This window comes from Chiloscyllium punctatum, chromosome 35 (genome assembly GCF_047496795.1).
Source record: "Chiloscyllium punctatum isolate Juve2018m chromosome 35, sChiPun1.3, whole genome shotgun sequence".
Lineage (NCBI taxonomy): Eukaryota > Metazoa > Chordata > Chondrichthyes > Orectolobiformes > Hemiscylliidae > Chiloscyllium > Chiloscyllium punctatum.
The window spans coordinates 6,660,084-6,682,571 of NC_092773.1; the positions used below are offsets into that span (position 1 = coordinate 6,660,084).

Genomic DNA, 22,488 nt, shown 5'->3' on the forward strand with positions numbered 1-22,488 from the left:
AAGCATATCATCTATTCAAATCTGCACACCAGAAATTATTCCGCCCAGCTTGGAATTTAACTCACAGCAAGTTCCTCTATGAGAACTACAGGCAATCCAACTACATATACAGCTCACACTGTTGATTCAAGCCACTGTGCCAATGAAACATAAAACAATCAGAAAAATGGGAATACAGAAGACGAAAGGGGTTACCAACAGATTTTTAGGGGATGCCCTGTGCTGTGAGAGAAGTCATGGACAGACTATGTTCCAGCGTAACACAGGTTGTTCTACTATAATGAGAAAGTTGTGTTCCTCTACAATGTCGCGCTACGGAAACCTGCTGTAGAAAATCGCTGTACCTGTTCAGTACAAAGTTTGCTTTATCCAAACAAGGTCCACAATTTGTCAATCACATGAGAGCCAATTTGTGCTGATCAAATGTGCATTCTAACAGAACAACCTGAACATATATACAGGAGTATCAGCTACTGCCCAAGCCTGAACAGCAGCTGGACACCCTGTTGTGCATCCAACAGGTACAGGACGAATGATAAAGATGGTCACCTTGCTGATGATGGAGTGGCCAAGGAGAGAGTGATGGCCAAGCAGGCAGGTCACACAGTCAGCCCGTGGTTACCATGCCTGCTGATTAGAACTTCATTGTGGAAACTTCCGAGAATGATAATTCGTTCGGTGAGTGCAGCCAGAGACAAGTCCATAGCATGAAGAACATCTCTGCTGTCCATCAGAAATCGTGTGCAAGTTGAGGGGACTGAGAACCAGCCAAGGCTAGCACATATCGGTACGAGTTATTTACAGGCCATGCAACACAAGTTGGATGTGGGACACAGGATGAGATAGAGAAGCTTGTGGCATGGACCACAGCTACCATAGTGACTTCAATCTGTCTATGACACTGGGGAAAGCAACAGAGCATGAAAGCTGTGGAGGATGAGTTTCTGCAGTATCACAGGAATGGCTCTCTGTTGAGAAGCCAACGAGAGGACCTGCTATTTCAGATCTGTTATTATGGAACAGAAAAGGGCATACTCATAATTTTTAAGGCTAAGTTTCCCAAAGCAGAGTCAGGAGAACTCATCATGGGAAATCCAGAAATTGGCAGACAGGCTAAATGATTACCTGGTGTCTGTTTTCACTGGTGAGGATATATAACATCTCCCAGAATTAGCAATCTAAGTCACTGAGGAGTTGAAGAGAATTATTAACAGTAAGAAGGTTGCATTAGGAAAAGTAAATGGAGCTGAAAGGTGATAAATCCCCAGGAACTAATTGTGGTATAGGCAGTGATGTACTAACAAGATAGAAAATAGTTCGAACAAATGAGTCTTTCTGACAATGGCAGGCTGTGACGGCTGGGATACTACAAGGATTAATACCTAGCCCCCAGCTCTTTATAAGATGAAACAATGATTTGAGGTGAGGATTAAATGTAATATTTCCAAACTTGCAGATGACGCAAAGTCAAGTGGGAATATGTGTTGTGAGCAAGATGGAAAGTGGACTGCAGAGAGTTTGGACAGGTCTAGTGAATGGGCAAGAACAGGCACTTTGAAAATAATGTGCAAACATGTGACATCACCCACTTGGTAGGAGAAACAGACGTGCAGATTACTCTTTGATCAAGAGATGTTGGGCTTAAGTGTCCTCTTTGATAAATCACTGAAGGCTAACAAACAGGAATAGCAAGTTATTAAGAAGCCTATTGGAATGTTGTCTTCTATTCTAAGAGGATTTGAGGACGGGAGTAGTGACGTTTTGCTTCATAAGAGCTTGGTTAACCCATCAGGATACTGTGTCCAGTTTTGGTTTCCTTATCTCAGGTAAGATATTATTGTCACCGAGGGAGTGAACAAAGGTTCACCCAGACTTATTCCTGGGATGGTGGAACTATCCTGTGAAGACAGACTGGTGAAACTGGGTCTGTATTGTCACAGGTTTTCAACAAAGAAAGGTGATCTCATTGTAACTCACAAAATACTTCAAGGGACAGACAAGGGTAGATGCAGCTAAGATGTTTCCTCTGGTGGGGAGTCTAGAACCAGGGGCATAATTCTAACAAGAGGGATGCCACTTCGGGGTGACGTGGAGCTGCTGGTGTTGAACTGGGATGGACAAGGTCTGCAGTTAGAGGACGCCAGGTTATAGTCCAACAGGTTTATTTGAAATTGCAAGCCTATGGAGTGCAGCTCCTCCCTTTGTCAGGTGAAGCAGTGCTCTGAAAGCTTGTGATTTCAAATAAACCAGTCAGACAGCAACTTGGTGTCCTTCGACTTCGGACTGAGACAAGGAAAAGTAGTTCCATGAGGGGAGTGCATATTTGGAATTCTCTGTCACAAAGGGATGTGCGATGTTCAGTGTTTGAGTCAGTTCAATGTAGATCCTGTTAGATTTCTGACTACCATGGTGTTCAGGCTTACAGGGATAATGCAGGCACTGAACTGTTCAATCTCTCACAATCGTGTCAATAGGCTGAGAGGGGTTGGCAGCTTGAATGATCTGCTCCCATTCCAGAGTTAAGAATGTTTCTGTAAAGATGTCCATTGGAGATCAAATCCACAGAACCAGTTTGCTCCAAGTGCATAGTTTTGTAAATGAACTACAGTTTGCTTGAAATTCAGCAGCTGCAATTTAGGGAATGAGAAAATGTTGTACCTTAGCGTCTTGCTCATTGAACGTGTTTGAATTAAACATCTGTGCCACTGTTTCAAATGCTGCTGTTAAAGGGAGCATGAACTGCTCAAACTGGTCTTCATCCTCACCTGTAGGAATCGACAGAGCATCTGATGAGTTACTCGCAAGACTCTTTCTCAAACACCAACATTCTCATCTTCTTCCTGAATTATCCATTCCCTGACAATTGCTCATTGGTATCTGTCTCAAGTGGCTGATGTTGGCAAGCCCATAAAAATGCATCTTCAACTGCAAATGAGCTAGATCCTGCATGCACCCAGAACATAACCACATTACCAGCAGCACCCCTTGGGGAATGTGACTGATCTAAAGGTGAACTATTCTCCTTACTGCACCTCAGCTGATCCTTCTTGTCAAGTAATCCAATTGTAAAAACTGATGCGACAATATTCTGTAGCATTTCCTGGCTCTCAGCAACTTTCCCCCCTCACTTTCCAACTTTGCCCCTTTGTGGATCTTCCAATCCTAACAGCCATTTGTTTGGAAACTTACTCTTTATCCTCAAATTCTCCACCCTCTGAGGAGCGAATGACTTCACATCTCCCCTGCTCGATTTGTTCAGATATGGCAGCTCCTATCAAGTCCCCTTGGCCTTTCTCTCTGCATTCAATAATCTCCTTCAAATCCTTCTCATTCAATTGCGGCTCTCTGCCTCTCTGAAACCAAGTGGCAAATTCTATCATCCCAGCTGAGACATCATATTCCGAAGGTGTGTGTAATCAGAAACAGGGCAGTATCGTCCTGACTCTGACAAACACTCCCAGGTAACCGCTGAGAGCCCTAGAATTTACCTGGTGAGGTGCTCTGATGTCTTCTCCATGTGTGGAGCTGTAGAACTGCCAGCTGCAGTAGATATCAGAAAGTGTTACAGAATATCACCGCCAGTTTTATGGCACTAGTTGGTTTTCAGAACATAGAACTTTTATCTTCGGTCAACTAGAACATTATCTACTCTGGATGTTCAGCCATGTTCCGTTACTATTTACAATGATAACCGTGTAGATTGACAGTCAAGGATAATTCATCCCTCTGACGTTTGCAGCTCTTGCATACCTAGATCAACCATAAGCAAGCGTCCAAGGGCTGTGTAGAAGGTGGTGCGGCAACGCATGTCACTCAGGTTAGATTGGTTATTGATGCCCAGGAATGAGAAGTGTTCACTCTGTCAATTCAAGGTGCAACACAAGGTTACTCACTCATTCTCCAATTAGCATAAAAAATACACAACATACAGCATCAAGATCACTGTCGGAGTCCATTTTTGAACATTTAAAACGTTCATTCCAACATGAAATCCAGAGGTTTCTCATTGTTTTACTGATTTTTAACAGGAGTTAACCTGAAACAACGATTATTTCGAATGGGAACCAAATTGGACAAAGTGACTCCACCATGAGTTCGAAATAGAACTCGTACCCATTTGGATTGAGAGCATTCTGAACTTCATCAAGGGAGAAAGGGTGGAGTGAAAGGCCCGAAACAAAACAAGAGGCATATGGGGTACTTACTGTGTGATTGTTCAGCATGAACTGAACAGCAGTGAGTTTCACCAGCTTCCTCACACTGCTGTATGTACATCCAATCAGTTAAGGAGAATCAACCAGCATTGACAGTAGAATTGCACTCACTCCTTCAGGTGCTTGGCTCTCTTCCATTCAATTTCAAAAGCTATGTTGTAAACATCTTTTCACTGACAGCTATTTCAGGCAGCATCAGGATGAATTGCACTCACCAGTTCCTTTCCTGTTGGGGGGTAGAGATGCCTCCCAGTTTCTGTACCCCAGCTGCTTAACTCACTTGGAACAAGCAGTTTTTCATTGGCTTTCAAACATAACCCAACATAACACAATCATTCTGGGGGTATTTCAAACTGGTGAGAGCAAGGATTATGGTGCTCTGGATCATTTTGTCACAAACAGTAACAAAGATCTCGACTGAACCCAGGCTAATGTACAGGCACTATGCCAGACACCAACAATTGACACTGCGGGCATTCAATGCGAAGGCTAATAATTCAACTGGCGATACAACATTCCAACCTATCTTCCAAACACTGTTTGCAATGAACATTTGGGTGATTCTGGTCTTGGAACTTGGTGTTAAACACTGACTGTATGCACCATCTCCCAGCTTCATTGTTGCCCTCCATGTGCCTTTCCATAATGACTGATCTGAATGGGGCGCTTCAACTGGAGATAACATACCCCTAACTCGCAATGCCTGCTGCCTGACAGTGCGAAAATCAAGACTTATTCAACTGTATTTGCCTCAACGTTGACGGTCTCGGAGGACCTTCTTTCCAGACTTTGCTCTACCAGATTTTGTCCCAAAACGTGGTGTCACATTCAGCCCGACCTCCTGACTCATCCCTTGAGAGACCTCAAGACAGTACAGTTGGCCTTGACCCTTCACCTTGGGATCCCAGAAGCCAGTCAACCTGTTTAAGTGATCCATTTTGTTTTTTAAATGAAAGGATATCCGATGGAAAGATCATTCAGCAGCTGAAGTGTCTTTGAAGTAATTGGTTCACATCTTCCCCAGAACTTCAGGTTGGTAATTCTGGTTGGAGATCAGAGTCATTGTTAACAGTCAAATACAAAAACAAACATGCGACATTTCCTTCTCTCTTTTCAAACAGAGGCTTTGGATTAATTAGTGTATTCACTCCAATAATTTTTAACTCAATAAAATAACACAGCTGAAATTCTGACCACAGTATACACAGATGTTAACCACTTGATTTTCCAGACCGACTTTATGTTGCACTGACGAGATGCAAGGAGCTTTGGCAACTGGAAGGCACTGCTTCACACTTACAAAGCGTGTTCAATCCGAGTTCAGGATTGAGTGTGGCTACCTCAGTTACGTTCAACACTTCTCAAACAAACCAACTCTGAACATCTCCTACAAACTCTCAACCAATTTTCGGATACAGTCACTGCTCTTTCCTCAAGATGGGAGTGAGACGTGTTTTTTTTCCTCATTCGTTGCACATGACATGTAACTTATGAATTAGGCCGGTACGATGGAACCTGGGGCTTGTGCCAAGTCAGGGCAATTATGAACCGAAGTTGCTGACAAGCAGGAGTTTTCACTCTGACATCTATAACATTCCCTTGACTTTAGTACTGGATACCACGAGAAGTGGCCAGCTATGACCATCATCCCTTTAACTTACTAAGTGACATTTCAGTAATGCTGACAGCTCTCGTCCTGGGATATGGGAGTTTGCCATGAATTAAGCCACAGCACTCAGATCAGCTACTCGGCTAACTTACAGAAACCAAACCCACAGCTACCTAGACTACACCTCCTCCCACTCTGCCCCCTGTAAAAACGCCATCCCATATTCCCAATTCCTTCGTCTCCGCCGCATCTGCTCCCAGGAGGACCAGTTCCAATACCGTACAACCCAGATGGTCTCCTTCTTCAAAGACCGCAACATCCCCCCAGACGTGGTCGACGATGCCCTCCACCGCATCTCCTCCACTTCCCGCTCGTCCACCCTTGAACCCCACCCCTCCAACCGCCACCAGGACAGAACCCCACTGGTCCTCACCGACCATCCCACCAACCTCCATATACATCGTATCATCCGCCGTCATTTCTGCCACCTCCAAACAGACCCCACCACCAGGGATATATTTCGCTCCCCTCCCCTATCAGCGTTCCCTAAAAGATCACTCCCTCCGTGACTCCGTCGTCAGGTCCACACCCCCAACCAACCCAACCTCCACTCCCGGCACCTTCCCCTGCAACCGCAAGAAATGCAAAACTTGCGCCCACACCTCCCCCCTTACTTCCCTCCAAGGCCCCAAGGGATCCTTCCATATCCGCCACAAATTCACCTGCACCTCCACACACATCATTCATTGCATCCGCTGCACCCGATGTAGCCTCCTCTATATTGGGGAGACAGGCCGCCTACTTGCGGAACGCTTCAGAGAACACCTCTGGGACACCCGGACCAACCAACCCGTGGCTCAACACTTCAACTCCCCCTCCCACTCCACCAAGGACATGCAAGTCCTTGGACTCCTCCATCGTCAGACCATAGCAACACGATGGCTGGAGGAAGAGCGCCTCACCTTCCGCCTAGGAACCCTTCAACCACAAGGGATGAACTCAGATTTCTCCAGTTTCCTCAATTCCCCTCCTCCCACCTTGTCTCAGTCAAATCCCTCGAACTGAGCACTGCCTTCCTAACCTGCAATCTTCTTCCTGACCTCTCCGCCCCCAGCCCCACTCCGGTCTATCACCCTCACCTTGACCTCCTACCACCTATTGCATTTCCAACGCCCCACCCCCAAGTCCCTCCCTCCCTACCTTTTATCTTAGCCTGCTGGACACACTTTCCTCATTCCCGAAGACGGGCTCATGCCCGAAATGTCGATTCTCCTGCTCCTTGGATGCTGCCTGACCTGCTGCGCTTTTCCAGCAACACATTTTCAGCTCTGATCTCCAGCATCTGCAGTCCTTACTTTCTCCCCTAACTTACAGAAACTTCAGTCAGGTCTAAAAGAGGAAATGAAAAATCCAAGGGCTAACAAACTTGAGCTGCCTGAGCTTGCATGTTGAAGCCAGAAGCCCTTGAAGCACAGAATCGATCAAGTTTAAGTTGGCCACTAGAGGTCAGCAGAATTCAGGTCCCACCAGCAAGCTGATGGGTGTGTGACAGACCATGACAGAGAGCAGGTTCTGTGAGGACATTGGCCCAAGGTCAAATCCCTGGAACACTGTTTAAATACAGGACAGGGACAGCAGCAGCAGCAGCAGCTCAGTGAAGCCTGAAAACCTCACACTCCAAAATGGAAACTAGTACACACGTTTTCAGAGATACACAATTTATGAATGATGCTTCCAACAAATAGTCAGATAATTGCCAGCCAACAACACAATAGAATCAGGAAGTTTTGTGAATGAGAGCGTCTGTGCTGAAACGTGAAATTTGCATGGGTCTAACTGAAGCCAGTTGAGGATCACTTCCACTTCATTCTCTTTCAGTTGACAGTACCATTCTACCCTTGATCGAGGTAGATAAGAATGAGGTGGTCCGTATTCTGTTCAGTTTTGGATTAATTGTGAAGGGCAGTCTTCCTTTCTCTGCCCAAACTGAAGGACAAAAGGCAGGCTCATGTTTCAGGTGAACCGAGTGTCTGTCCAAGAGGCATCGCCCAGAACATCAACCCTTCTTTGAGATTCTCTGGGACTTGTTCCTATTTCTCTTCACTGCCTTTTCAGCAAACACCTTCGAATGTCTCAACATTCGTCCAAGTAAATGGAAGCTTTGTGATTCCCACAGCACACACATAACCTTCCTTATATCAGAGGTCAACAAAAGCTCACTTATACCTCCTACCTCAGGGTTAATGAGGTGCAGAAACAGGGAGAATCAAACTGATTTACCTATTTTCCCACAGTGAATCCACTAACACGACACACTCAATTCATAGGAAAATCAGGGACTGAAACCCCAAATTATGACCACTGCCTGCTGTTCAATCAACAGGTCATCGAAATGTCAGAGGCACCTGTGTGCATATACTCACATTTTTCCGATGAAAACACTCAGAACCATTGTCTCATCGTTCAGCCCCAGGACCTCAGACAGCCTGCGGTATAACTGCACAGAGGGAAACAAAGCACAAACCATCATTAGAAAACAGACAGAAACCACTGGGACAGGCAAATGACTTCACACGACAGAGATAAACATGGCTTTCAGTTTGTGCACTGACAAATCTCCCAAACAGGAATGAGCTAAGTGATCAGGTTTAATGATTTCGACTGAGGGACACATGCTGTTTGGATCAGAGTGGTGCTGGAAAAGCACAGATCAGGCTGCATCTGAGGAGCAGGAAAATCGACGTTTCGGGCAAAAGCCCTTCACCAGGAATTCCTGATGAAGGGCTTTTGCCCGAAACGTCGATTTTCCTGCTCCTCGGATGCTGTCTGACCTGCTGTGCTTTTCCAGCACCACTCTGATCCAACCTCTGGTTTCCAGCATCTACAGTCCTCACTTTTGCCCTGAGGGATACATGTTGGCCAAGACATAGAGAGAATCCTTTACTTTTGCATCTTACTTTCAGTTCAGCAGTCAGACAAGACCTCCCTGGCATATCTCAATGTGAGATGGGAGTCTTTACAGGAAAGCACTGCTTCTGTACTGCACTCCAGCTACAAGTGCTCAAATTTCTGAACTAAGCCAGGAACCTGGAACATCCTCAGCACAGGTGGGAATACCACCAACTGAGCAAAGGTAACAGTGAAAATGAAGCCAAATACAAAGACTAACCTCACATTGTCAGTATTTTCCAGCTGACACACCGAACAGGCGACATTGCTCAGAAAGATGAACCCTCTTAAAATTACAGTCATTAAGATTTACAAGGATGTTGCCAGGGTTGGAGAATTTGAGCTATAGGGAGATGCTGAACAGGCTGGGGCTGTTTTTCCTGGAGTGTCAGAGACTGAGGTTCACAAAATTATGAAGTGCATGGACAGGGTAAATAGACAAAGTCTTTTCCCTGGGGTCAGGGAGTCCAGAACTAGAGGGCATAGGTTTAGGCTGAGAGGGGAATGATATAAAAGAGACCTAAGGGGCAACTTCTTCTCACAGAGGGTGGTGTGTCTATGGAATGAGCTGCCAGAGGAAGTGGTGGAGGCTGGTACAATTGCAACATTTAAGAGGCATTTGGATGGGTATATGAATAGGAAGGGTTTGGAGGGATATGGGCCGGGTGCTGGCAGGTGGGACTAGATTGGGTTGGGATATCTGGTTGGCATGGACGGGTTGGACCGAAGGGTCTGTTTCCGTGTTGTCCATCTCTATGACTATGACCCACTGATGAGTGGCAACAGCCGAACAAAGTTAACGTCAACAGTATCAGCATTCTCAACAATGTACCTTAATAACTGACAAACATCCTGAACCACAAACTAAATTCTTCACCCTAGTCTGGTCTGCAATTACAGCGGTTTCATTCATGAAAGATTGAACACAACGGTGTTGGTATTAAGGAAAACTTGACATTTTTTGTTGGCATTAAACAGTCTTGCAAATACTCAACAGCACTGAATGCTGTCTGAAAGTACATTGCCATTAAATTAGCAAATGAGGCACATGATCCCACAGACAATGCCAAAAGGAACTGACATGTCCATCTGTTCCCACTCTTTCTGTCCTGTCTCATACTCCTTGGGTAAACAGCCTAGTCCCCAGCACCAACTCCCCACTATCAGTCCTCAGCCTACGTAGTCCTGGCTAATATTTAACTAGGTTGGCAGACAGGGTACAGAGCAAATTGTGTGTCCTGGGCTAACTAAAGGGTGGAACAGGGAGGTGGGAGATCTAAGTGGGACGAGTTCCTGCTCCATATCAACACTTGGAGATCTCCTGCTCCCTGCTGGGACAGTACATCTGCTGTTAGCAGCTGAGAAAACAACCCAATTCAGCAGTGAGATTGCTCTCGCCCCCTGCCAGGCTACCCCACTTCCCAAGAGCTCATATCAAAATGAACAGCATGAGCTGTTGTCACATCTTCAAGTGAAACCTCTGAAAGTTACTCATTCCACTGTGGGGTTCAGGCTTCACATTAAAGATTCAGCAAGCATTTATTGAGAGGAACTTCAAACCAAGTCCCAGTGCATTTGGATTTACATCAGAATGCTGCTCATACCTAAGTATTGAAGAACACTGATTGGTCAGAACCTGAAAAATACATGAACTCACTGTCTGCCTACTTGGTAGTACAAACATAATTTGTACCTTCTGTAGCAAACTTCTGTCACGGCATTATCTCACCCATACAACCAAGCTTCACAATCTTACTGTTGATTACAGACAAAGTGCTAGGTTGACCAGAGGAAGCACCATTTGAATTATATGAGAAACCAGAATCCATCTACCTACACAGAATGGCACTCAAGATCTCGGTGCATCCTGATTCAGGAACAAGAAGCTTTCCTGAGTAATGGACTGTTGATGAAAGTAATATATATGCATTATTTACGAGACTTGCCATTTCTGGAAGGTTGCTCACCACAGAACAGCTGTTCAATTAGCTTTCTATAACAACGTGCTGCATTTAACAAGTTATTTAATAAATTCATTTTCCTAAGTTCATAAGATACAGGAGTGGAATTAGGCCATTCAGCCCATCAAGTTTGCTCCACCATTTGGTCATGGCTGATATGCTCCTCACCCCCATTATCCTGCCTTCTCTCCATGTCCCTTCAACCTATTACCAATGAAAAATCTGTATAACTCCTCCTTAAATTTACCCACTGCACTATGGGGTAGCAAATTCCACAGATTCACCACCCTTTGGGAGAAAGGGGTTTCTCCTCAACTCGGTTTTAAATTTGCTCCCCCTTATCCTAAGACTATGACCTGTGGGCCTAGAATGGCCCACAACAGGAAGCATCCGCTCCACGTCTATTTCATCCAGTGTATATTTATGAGAGATGACCAGGACACAGTCAAGTTTTCTTTCTTGATGGTCAATATGCGAACACAAATAATGGTTTTTATTTCAGTTCAGTGTCACACCAACAGAGTCAGCATAAGTTACCATGCTGTTAGTCTGCAGCAAAAGGTCATGAAAACCAATTCTGTTTCCAAACCTCCAGGCAAAAAGCAAAGCAAGAGCAGATAAAGGAGGAAGGGTCTCAGTAGCTCTGACTCCGTTCCTTGTTACCTTGGAAGACTTCTGAACCTGATCCCCGATATAAATCTTGCGGAACTGCTCAAAGAAACTCAACATGGCCAGTTCCAGCTTCTCATTGCCTGCTTGAGCCAATCGAGAATCAGTTAGGTTCATCAGCTGTAAAACCCTGAAAAGGAACAGACAAACATCCAGTCAAATCTCCCCACAACACACTGCAATCACCAATACATAGGGAGATGAGCTGAAGAATTCATTCAGCACTGTCAAGATCATCATATTGCCAGCTTTCAACTCTACTGTACAGCTCCTCACCTGACACATCATATAAAGTACTGTGGTGCAGATAGAAGTGTCACCAGGCGACAGGGTAAGAAGTGACACAGCAGGTGAGACATAAAATAAGCTCCACCTCCACACTGTTACACTGCCATGTTCAAATTCAGTCAGAAACTGGACTGGAGGAGTACGAGATTAGCCAATCAACAAGTGGAACACCTGGACTCAAGGCAGTGATTCAGAGACTACATGGCAAAAAGTAGAACAAGTTCCTGACTTCTCTGCTTGGGGAAAAAAAATGTTAGCAGCTTCTTTAGGCAGGACCTTGACAACATTCATTGTGAACCTGGTTGAAGAACTGGATAATGTAAAATCAAATGTCACTTGGAAGCAGAACGCATTTCAAGCTGCAATTTTTCACACTGAGTTACATGTCTCACAGTCATTACCCAGCTGGAGGATGTATAAGTGCAATCTCCACAACCAGGTAGAGAGTGTGGAAGGAGAAAACGGCAATTCGAGACTCACCGGCAAACGAGTTCTCCATCCATGGAATCCTGTTCATCTGTACTCGCAAAGGAAACTCGGCCCCCAATCACTGCCCCGATGATGTACACTTGCCATGTCAATCGACCTAAAGGACAAATTGTGAGTTAATGACCTCGTTAGTCATCAGGCAGTGGATGTGCACACTGAGCCAATGAAAAGTAACCCTTTCACTAAGACTCGCAACTCTCTTGAGAATCAAACAGTGAACAAGTTTTCTGAATGTACAAGGTGATGGTGGAATGAGCAAGCACTTCACAAACAGATGCCACACAGCGTCCGAGTGGCCAGCCCTTACTAGTTCACTGTTATGGCTGATACAGAATGAAGTCTGTTGATAGTTCAGGTAAATGTTGGCAGCGAGGAAGAAGCAAAACAAAACAAATCAAGGTTTGCACAAGCTTGATACAAGATAATGTATAAAGATGTATTAGATAGAACAGCCAACAAAAATCCCATAGGTCTTTTAATCATCAGAAACCGCAAACTGAGAGGCCAAGCCTTTAGATAATTGGGCAGCTGTCTCACTCCTTTCTATTCTGCACTTACCTTCCTGCACAGCGATGTCGATGGCGCTGGCATTAGCACTCTGCAGTAACTCCTGGTACGTCTGGGCTGACTGATCAAAGAGTTGCACCAAGAGAGCACACGTCTTCTCATACTCACAGCGACCAATGGTGGACAGTTGATCCAGCTGCTGCTGAACTAGACCTGTGTCATCAAGAGGGTCTTCCAAACCATCCCTAGAGATAACAAACATCTGCTTCAAGTCTAGCTCCACGCATTCCACGTTCTTGCTATGAAATGTTATCAAAGCACATCATTCCCGAAGCAGGCTCACATTTAAACGCTGCTGGTTGTTTCTTTACACAGTGTTATACTTGTTTCATGATCCCAGTCTGAGCTTTGTCTCTAAAGGATCAGATTAAGTCACCATACCTCAGAATGATGTGAATCGATTCGAGCCTGGAGGTGATGTAAGCTTTCGTGACTTCTGGCGTATATGTTTCCAACATGTGTGGTTCTGTGGCTTTGACATAAGGTACAGATGCAGCCAAACGCTGCCACAGACTCAGCAGGTAGTGTACACTGTTTGGGGCAAACTCCCAGTGCTGCAGGCAAAATGGAACAAACAACACATCAACTTCATTGTTACTGAAAGATGACATTAACTGCTGCTTACACACCTATTTGGGAGGGTGAACTATACTTCCAAAAACCAAGGATAAGCATGTTGGAAAATCAGTCTGATAACCAGGCCAAAAAAAAAGCTTCATAAAGAGCAAACAAAAGACAGATTTAGCCAAATGCTGCATCTCAAACAAAGTTTCCCAGACGGTTAATGTGAATTCTATTCACTTCAGCTTTTCCAGCAGCTTCTTCATTTGTCACTGTTCCATTCTGAATGCTGCATCTTTTGTCTAGCGTCGCTGTACACTGGAGCTGTAAAATCTGACATCATGCCTGCACCATATCACAGATCCAAAAACGGTGCCAATAGCAGACACATCTGGGCCGTGTAGCCGGGAGCAGACCTGTTTCCAGCCAAAAGTGCTCCAGACTGCAAGATAAAAGGTTCTGCAAGTCCTGGTCAGCAGCACCCCCATTCTCCCCAACCCCACCCCACCCACCAAATAAGAACAGGCCAAGATCCCACTCTCGTCAAGCCTATTTCTAGTGTCAATCACCTGCTCTTAGACGAAAGAACAGAAGATTCTTTGATTCCTACCTGAAGACTGGTTACTGTGAAATTCGCGACCAGCCGGATGACTTCAGGATAGTTTTCCACTTTCACCAGTTCTCCGAGCTGATAGTTACTCTTTAACCGAGCTAATAATCGACAGAACTCATGGTAGTTGTTCGGATCAGACAGGCCCTGCAAAAGGAATGTTTGTTAATCGTGTTTCTGACAGAACAAGCTGAAAACATCAGGAAGACATGACGTTTGAATGGGTTGGTAAAAGCTCACCCACATGTATTAAGGTTGAAAAGAGTTAAGCCAGAATTGGCATTGGTATGGCAGAATGGAGTAAAACTACCCAGGAGCACGTGTGTTGAAATCACGAGATGCTGACTATGTGTACACTCCAGCAGCAGATCCTATCCCCTGACGGTTCTGGTCATGTCTTGTTTGTCTTTGGTCCTGCCCTGGGACCTGCTGTCATACTTGGTCCTGTTCGTCCCCACCCTGTCACATTGGCTGCTGCTCCTTCACAACCTCTCAGTGACACCCATCCCTCCAACTCCACTTACATCCACCCAGTTACTGCTGCCTGCACTTCACCCTCGCCAGCCTGCAGCAAATGGCCAACATATTGACACGGTCTTTCTCGCACGTCACGGCCACAAGTCCTGTTTGCTTTGGCAATATTGAGGACCTTTTCATTGATCTTGTGCTTTGTCTATGGAATTTTAAACAGGTGCCTGACATCTACTTTTCAACAGCTTCCACTTGTATTAGGACCATTGTTTTTGGACTGCAGGCTTAAAAATGAAAAAAAAAAGGGTTTAAATCAAGGGACTATAGCAGATGCTGGTGCAGTTTTAAATGAAAAAAAAATTCCATCTACAACATTGCTTCATTCAAACCGTGGGAGATGAGAGAGGGAGTATGACAGAGCACAAGACAGAGCGAGAGAATGTCTGCATGTTCGTTCCTAAGTACTCAGCAGAGTGACGAACCGTTCAGTGGTTCCTGGGTGAACAGCTACAGTTGTGACTGGACAATGCATCCACCTATGAAGGAGCAAATGCTTCTTTCTCTCGTCTTTATAAGGGAGATAGTAAAAGGAACTCTCTCTGTCCCTGCAAATTCCCTCATGAAAGGAAAACAAGACAAGCCATGTTTTCAGACACCGAACCAAAGAACCTGTGAATGAAAGGATCAGAATCAGAGTGACCACAACCTTCTGTCCTCTGAAAAGGACCAAAAAGGATCAGAAAGGAACTAAGGAAACTTGACACCGATCATCCACACTGGTGCTCGAACTGTGCTTCAGTGACTTGTCTTTCCTATTCTTTCCCACCTCTCATATTTATGTCTTCCTTGTCTCTGTGTCGATGTGTATGCACGGCATTATGTTTTAAATAAAAAGGGTACGGTTGAAGAAGTTGAGAATTGTAATCATTTATGTGTCTTCTTTGCTATCGGTTGTTTTCTTATTGAGTACAAAAAACTGTTGAGTGTTTTCTATTATTCTGGGTTTCCTGAGTCAGCTAAATTGAAGAACCTGGAACAACAGTAAGCCATTCAGCCCTCTGACCCTGTCCCACCATTCAATGAGATCATGGCTGTAGTCTTGCTTTCAAATCCCTTAATACATTTGCTTAACCAACATTTTTCCATCTCAGATATAAAATTAGCAACTGATCCACTATCTGCTGCTGTTTGTGGAAGAGAGTTCGAAATATCCCCCATTCCTTGTGTGGAGAAGTGCTTCCTAACATCTCTGCTGAACTGGCTGGCCCTCGTTCTCAGGCTCATCCCCCTAGCTCGAGAATCACATTAGTTAATCTTTATCTACTCTGTCTTTATTACTAATATCTTCAACACTTTGATCAGATCACCCCTTAGTTTTCGAAATTCTAGAAAAAAAACGGATGTAATTTATTTAGTCTCTCCTCAGAACTTAATCCCTCAAGTCCAGATATCAGTCTGGACTTTGGATCGTTGGATAAGTCTTTAGTGGGGTTTGATGGACAGCACATTACCCCATGTCCAACAGGTTTTCTGAGGCATACAGCAAATCAGGCATCTACTCCAGCGATAAACTACAAAGACCGAGACCAGACAAGTTAACCAAGTCTGGACTCCAACGACAAGCCTTAGGTTAGGAACCCTTGAAGGAGGGTGCCTGTAAACAGGAAGGTGGCTTGAAGTGTGTGTACTTCAATGCCAGAAGTATAAGAAATAAGGTAGGTGAGCTTGCAGCATGGGTTGGTACCTGGGACTTCGATGTTGTGGCCATTACAGAGACATGGGTAGAACAGGGACAGGAATGGCTGTTGCAGGTTCCAGGGTTTAAATGTGTTAGTAGGGTCAGAGATGGGGGTAAAACAGGGGGAGGTGTGGCATTGCTTGTCAAGGATAGTATTACAGCAGTAGAAAGGGTGATGGAGGAAGATTTGCCATCTGAGGTAGTTTGGGCGGAGGTTAGAAATAGGAAAGGTGAGGTCACCCTGTTAGGAGTTTTTTACAGGCCTCCTAATAGTCCGAGAGAAGTAGAGGAAAGTATTGCGAGGATGATTCAGGAGAAGAGTGAAAGTAGCAGGGTGGTTGTTATGGGGGACTTTAACTTCCCAGATATTGACTGGGAAAGCTATAGCTCGAGTTCGTTAGATGGGTCGGTGTTTGTCCAATGTGTGCAGGAGGGTTTCCTGACACAATATGTAGACAGGCCAACAAGAGGTGAGGCCACACTGGATTTGGTTCTGGGTAATGAATCAGGCCAGGTGTTAGACTTGGAGGTAGGTGAGCACTTCGGGGGCAGTGACCACAACTCAGTGACTTTTACTCTAGTGATGGAGAGGGATAAGTGTGCACTGCAGGGCAACAGTTATAGCTGGGGGCAGGGAAATTATGATGCGGTGAGGCATGACTTAGGATGCGTGGATTGGAAAAATAGGCTTCAAGGGAAGAACACAAATGATATGTGGAGATTGTTCAAGGAACAGCTAATGGGTGTCCTTGATAAGTATGTACCAGTCAGGCAGGGAGTAAAGGGTCTTGTGAAGGAGCCGTGGTTTAACAAGGAATTGGAATCCCTTGTGAAAGGGAAGAGGGCGGCCTATGTAAAGATGAGGCGTGAAGGTTCAGTTAGGGCGATTGAGAGTTATAAGGTAGCCAGGAAGGATCTAAAGAGAGAGCTAAGAGCAGCAAGAAGGGGACATGAAAAGTCCTTAGTTGGTAGGATTAGGGAAAACCCAAAGGCTTTCTAGAGGTATGTCAGGAAGAAAAGGATGACTAGGGTAGGTATCGGTCCAGTCAAGGATAGTAGTGGGAAGTTGTGTGTGGAGGCGGAGGAGATCGGTGAGACACTAAATCAGTACTTTTTGTCAGTATTCACTCAGGAACAGGACATTGTTGCCGATGTGAATACTGAGTCACAATTAATTAGAATGGACGGCTTTGAGGTATGTAGGGAAGAGGTGTTGGAAATTCTGGAAAGGATGAAAATAGATAAGTCCCCTGGGCCTGGTGGCATTTATCCTAGGATCCTCTGGGAAGCTAGGGAGGAGAAAGCGGAGCCATTGGCCTTGATTTTTATGTCGTCGTTGTCTACGGGAATAGCGCCAGAAGACTGGAGGATAGCGAATGTGGTCCCCTTGTTCAAGAAGGGGAGTAGGGATAGTAACTATAGGCCAGTGAGTCTCACTTCTGTTGTGGGCAAAGTCTTAGAGAGAATTGTAAGGGATAGGATTTATGAACATCTGGATAGGAATAATGTGATCAAGGATAGTCAGCATGGTTTTGTGAAGGGCAGGTCGTGCCTCACAAACCTTATTGAATTCTTCGAGAAGGTGACCAAGGAAGTGGACGAGGGTAAAGCAATGGATGTGGTGTATATGGATTTTAGCAAGGCGTTCGATAAGGTACCCCATGGCAGGCTAATGCAAAAACTACGGAGGTATGGCATTGAGGGTGCATTAGAGGTTTGGATTAGGAATTGGCTGGCTGGAAGGACACAGAGTGTAGTAGTTGATGGCAAAGACCAAAAGAGTATTGAAGAAAAGAAAACCTGAGAATAAACAGGAAATGAGATGTGCGCATACCCAACATCCTCACATAGAATGGAAGAATATTAAACGTATTCAGATTTGTCTTCAAATATGATTAAAAATTTCCCATCAGAGAGGAGGACAGTTTGGCTAACTGAGAGTGGTTGGGGACTTTAAGCGAAGATAAGTTGGTGAGATCAGGATACAGTTCAGCTGCTGTTTCATTCAATGAAACAGAATAGACTTGAGATGCAGAACGGGCAACGCAAGGTCCTGTTCTTTATTTGAAAAAGCAGATACTTGATGGCCAAGAAACACAACAAACAGAATCGGGGTGAATATTACCAGTACTGGGGCATTTGCAGTGCTTGTGGTAACAGAATGGAGTTTGAGCTGCAATGAGTAAGAACACAGGTCTACCCAGAGACCAGCTCAGGCACTGTATGGCTCATTCAGGCCCGGCCCACCCCTCCCCCACCCCGCCCCACTACTTTAGGGATTTCATCAGTGCCAGCTATCATTCTGCACTTTGGACACTTGGATAGTGGGAAGGAGGCGGCAATCTTGGCTCTTTGAAAGATGGGAAGCCCATTGCCAAATGAAGAAGCTGCCGGAGCCCACAGATCTAAGCAGGGCTCCCATGGAATGCCCTCAGCTTCCCAGCCTGTCTTTACGGGCACTATTGCCACAACAAAATGCAGCCATGGAAAAAAGCCACTCAAGACCAACATGATTCATGACTGAACAACACCAAGGAGAAAAGGCTCCGTACATTAAGGCCTGTGTTCCTTTTCCAGCAAGAATGGGGTGAGCTAGATGACGACCTGGAGCTACCTACAGCTGTATAGGTATGCAACACTGCTCTCGAAACAGCATCCAAATGTTTCCAACCTTTTCACAAAGACGCTAGCCTGATCACACCCAAAAGGGGGAAGATTCCATCAAGAGTCCTCCTGATAACTTGGCTCCATCAACTGTTTTACAAAGTGTCACATGACCATCTCTTACCTGTGGATTTTCTAATATCCTCTTCACTCCATCCACTAAGTGCGAAAGAAACTTGGCTCTTTCTGCATTGTTAAATAGCGATCTCCGGACGGAAGCAATTTGTACTAAACAAGACAACACCTGGAGGGAGGAACAAACAATGGTCAGGAATGAAGCCAGACACAATGTGAAGACAATGCCAGCAGAAGTGACAATACTCCTGGTCACCAAAGGCTCATTTGATAACATGGGTACAGACTGACAAACAGCGACCTGAAAATTGCCCTCCAAGCAACTCACCATACTGACTTGGAAATACATGATTGTTTCCTCAATGTTGTTGGGTCAAACTCTGGGAACAACTTCCTAATTTGTGGATCTACCTGCAGCACATTGGATGCAGTGGTTCAATAAGGCAATTCACCACCACGTTCTCCAGACTAACTAGGGATAGGGAATTAATGCCAGCCCAGTCTGTGACACCAGCATCCGATGAATGAACAGAGGGAAAAAAAACAAGTTAGAGACGTTATTAACATTATGAGCAGAAGGAAGATATTCAAATTGAAAGGTCAACAACTGGAAGACACTGGTTTTTAATAACTGGCAGAAAATCCAGGGCATAATTTGGAAAACTTACTCCCACAGACGGAGTTGTCTTAATGTGGACCGTGCTCATGAAAGGAGCAGATTAAGAGGAATAAGAATGAGTGAGAAATCCATCAATGCTGGATGGAAAGGATATAAGAACCAATACAGAGTGGAACGAACTGGTAAACACTTTCAAACAACAAACCTTGGCGCAGTGGGCTGGATGCTCTCCCTCGGAGCTGTGAGACTGCATGTGATTTTAACTTTACAAGTATGCTCCATGCCCAGGGCAGGGATGAGGACTCTCTCACATGCAGCAATCCTCTGGCAGCATCACCTCCAAGAGGCCAGTCATCAAAGTCATTTCACTGCAGGATCACAGACTCTGAAAGACCATGATCACCACAGTCCACCTGCTGTGGCTTGACCCACAGTGTCCTCAAGCAGGCAATTCCAGAATTCTGACCCAGCAACAGTGAAGGAACAGCGAGAAAGTTCCAAGTCAGGATGGGTGAGGGGCTTGGAGAGGAACCTGCAGGGGGTGGTGCTCCCATGTATCCGCTGCCCTTGTTCCTTAAGATGGAAGTGCTCGTAGATTTGGAAGACGCTGTCTTAGGAGTTTTGGTGAATTCCTGCAGTACATCTTGTTGATGCCAAGTCATACAACGCTATAGGTGAAGCACTGGTCACAGAGTGAGAATAGTTTGGCAGTTGTTTTTCACTGGCCAGACTTGATGGGCTTCAGGGCATTTTCCCCTGTGCTGTGACCTAGAGAACGGCCTGACCATGAAGGGATAGAACTGATTTATTAGTTAGTCCTTGAATGAGTGGTGACCAGCATTTATCAAAACACCACACTGTCCATGTATTGTCTTGAGAAGGAAGCAGCTATCTGATTGTGGAACAGTTTTACCAAACTGTGCTGGGGAAAGCGTGGCAGGACATCAACCTAACACAAAACAAAAAAGGAAGATTCTTCCTGGTTTTGAAGGACATCGTTCATGGTCTGCTTGGACAGAGATGGTCAAGGTGCTCTGTTTAAGAAATGGGCTAATGTCAGCAGTGAAGACAGCACTATCTCAGAAGTGGGAATGATGCAGGACAGTCAGAAAGACAAGTCAGGCAGTCAGTTGGGGAGGAAAAATAACACGAGATAAGGATTTGGGTCTCAAAAGCAAGGTGAACCCTGCAAAGGCCAAGAGAAGAGATCAAAACTCAGGTAAAATGGGGGTTCAGGTTCAGCTTGACTAAGAGAGGTTGGGGAAGTAACAGAGACAGGTGAACAAATGATCTTGGTCTCGAGTCTCAATCTTGGTAAAGAATTCGGTAAGGCACTTCTTGCTGGTGATGAGGATACACGTAGGAAAGGGTTCAAGGTTATTCAAGGTTATTCGGGAAGAAAATACCACAGGATGCTCGGAAATCGGAACATCAAGACTGTACCATTGTTCCATGAGATCATGCTGATCTAATCTTAATTCTATTTTCTTTCTGTCCCCATAATCCTCAATCATTTGGTGGATCAAGTATCTATCTGACTTAGCCTCTGCTGTATTCTCGAAAAGACAATATCAAAGATGTATGGTCTTTTGAGAGAACAGATCATTTCCATTTTAACCGTTTGCTCTTCAGAATAGCAAGTATGCATCATAATCTTTGTAAGCCACGTGGGAGCAAAGCAGCAGCTAAAACAAAAGCAGTGCAGATGCTAAGACAGAGATAACCAGCTCTGCTGGTAATTAGATCAAACAGATCGAACCAGCTTGACTTGTTGTAATGTAAGGAAATAGAGGAAGCCTCTATCAATCTTGCCCTGCATGTTTTTTCCCTCAATTCACATAGATAAAATGGCTAATCTGGCTTTTATTCACTGCATTTATTGTCACCCCCACCACTGAGTGAGAAAGTTCTGGGTTTGAGATGACTCTCGGTCTTGCTAGACACAGAAAAACCCAGCCAGTGATATGGGCACACACGCTGTCTCTGAATATTAGTCCCGAGCTGATAAAGAGAGAGAATTAGTCGCAGGAAGGGCATCCAGCTGGAAATTTACTAATCAAAGGTGACAATGTTGGACATGAAAGATGATCAACCAGCATTGTCATGAGCCCACATAGCACAGAACAAGAGGCAGGAGAGAGACACAGTGGTGACAGATAGGACAGTGGTGACTGGGTAGGTATGAAATGTGAAAATGTGGATGAAATGGGAATTTCATCCGGCGCAGGCATCAGCAGGGTAGATTTAAAAGAAATATTTGTTTAGCTGGGCAGCTCCACAACAAGAGTGTTTCACCTTAAAATTAGGGTGAGGTCATTGCGTTGGAAATTCACAAAGCACTTCTTCAGGTTAAAAAAAATGGAAATCTGAAACAGTGCCCTCCAAGTAAGTGTTGATGGGACAGTCAACTGTAGATTCCAAAACCAAAATGGATCCTTCCAATGAAGGGATCTTGAACCAAGGCATGCCGAGGGAGTTAAGAGATACATCAGTAATTGAATCATGGAAAAGGTTTCAGAGCTGACTGACCCTTTGTGTTGCTGTGCTAACAACAAGAGCCTCAGCTGAGGGCATCCCAGCCCCAAACCTCCAACAATGGAGTCCTGTTTTGGACGCGATGGACTGAGTTACAAGGCTGGGGATTTGGGAAGGGGCTTCTTAATGCCAAAACAACACTGGTGGACAAAGACCAACATAGAACATCATGATCCATCAGGAACCCCGTAATGGGACAAGAACCTGAACTTGGCTCATGACACTCCTTGATGTAACTCAGAGTTCAGAAGGGAGTCATCACCAATGATAGGGTGAGGAACATCAGGATTACAAATTAAACATTTCACCAGCTCACTCTCAGCTATGTCACACTTGGCAAACTCCTTCACATCTCTGGACAGTGGTAAACAGAAGTACAACTCACCAGAGGAGACAGTGATGGAGGGATGGAATGGTACAAGTCGAAAAACAACTGGAGAGTTGATGAATCCAGGAAAGCTGTTGAAAC

General features: G+C 45.0%; 1 protein-coding gene across 2 annotated transcripts in view; it reads right to left on the reverse strand.

The window, feature by feature from the left end:
- The window catches only part of xpo7 (exportin 7), a 105,069-nt gene that overhangs the window by 17,356 nt on the left and 65,225 nt on the right, over window positions 1-22,488 (reverse strand). For both annotated transcript variants that reach the window (XM_072553882.1, XM_072553881.1), the window contains exons 8-19: window positions 22,405-22,478; window positions 18,915-19,034; window positions 13,918-14,064; window positions 13,128-13,300; window positions 12,738-12,931; window positions 12,171-12,276; window positions 11,397-11,532; window positions 8,247-8,320; window positions 5,173-5,256; window positions 4,206-4,266; window positions 3,751-3,859; window positions 2,659-2,765 (exon numbers count right to left, since the gene is read on the reverse strand). In XM_072553882.1, coding sequence (XP_072409983.1) covers window positions 2,659-2,765; window positions 3,751-3,859; window positions 4,206-4,266; window positions 5,173-5,256; window positions 8,247-8,320; window positions 11,397-11,532; window positions 12,171-12,276; window positions 12,738-12,931; window positions 13,128-13,300; window positions 13,918-14,064; window positions 18,915-19,034; window positions 22,405-22,478 — 1,385 coding nt within the window. The remainder of the gene's footprint in view (window positions 1-2,658; window positions 2,766-3,750; window positions 3,860-4,205; window positions 4,267-5,172; window positions 5,257-8,246; window positions 8,321-11,396; window positions 11,533-12,170; window positions 12,277-12,737; window positions 12,932-13,127; window positions 13,301-13,917; window positions 14,065-18,914; window positions 19,035-22,404; window positions 22,479-22,488) is intronic.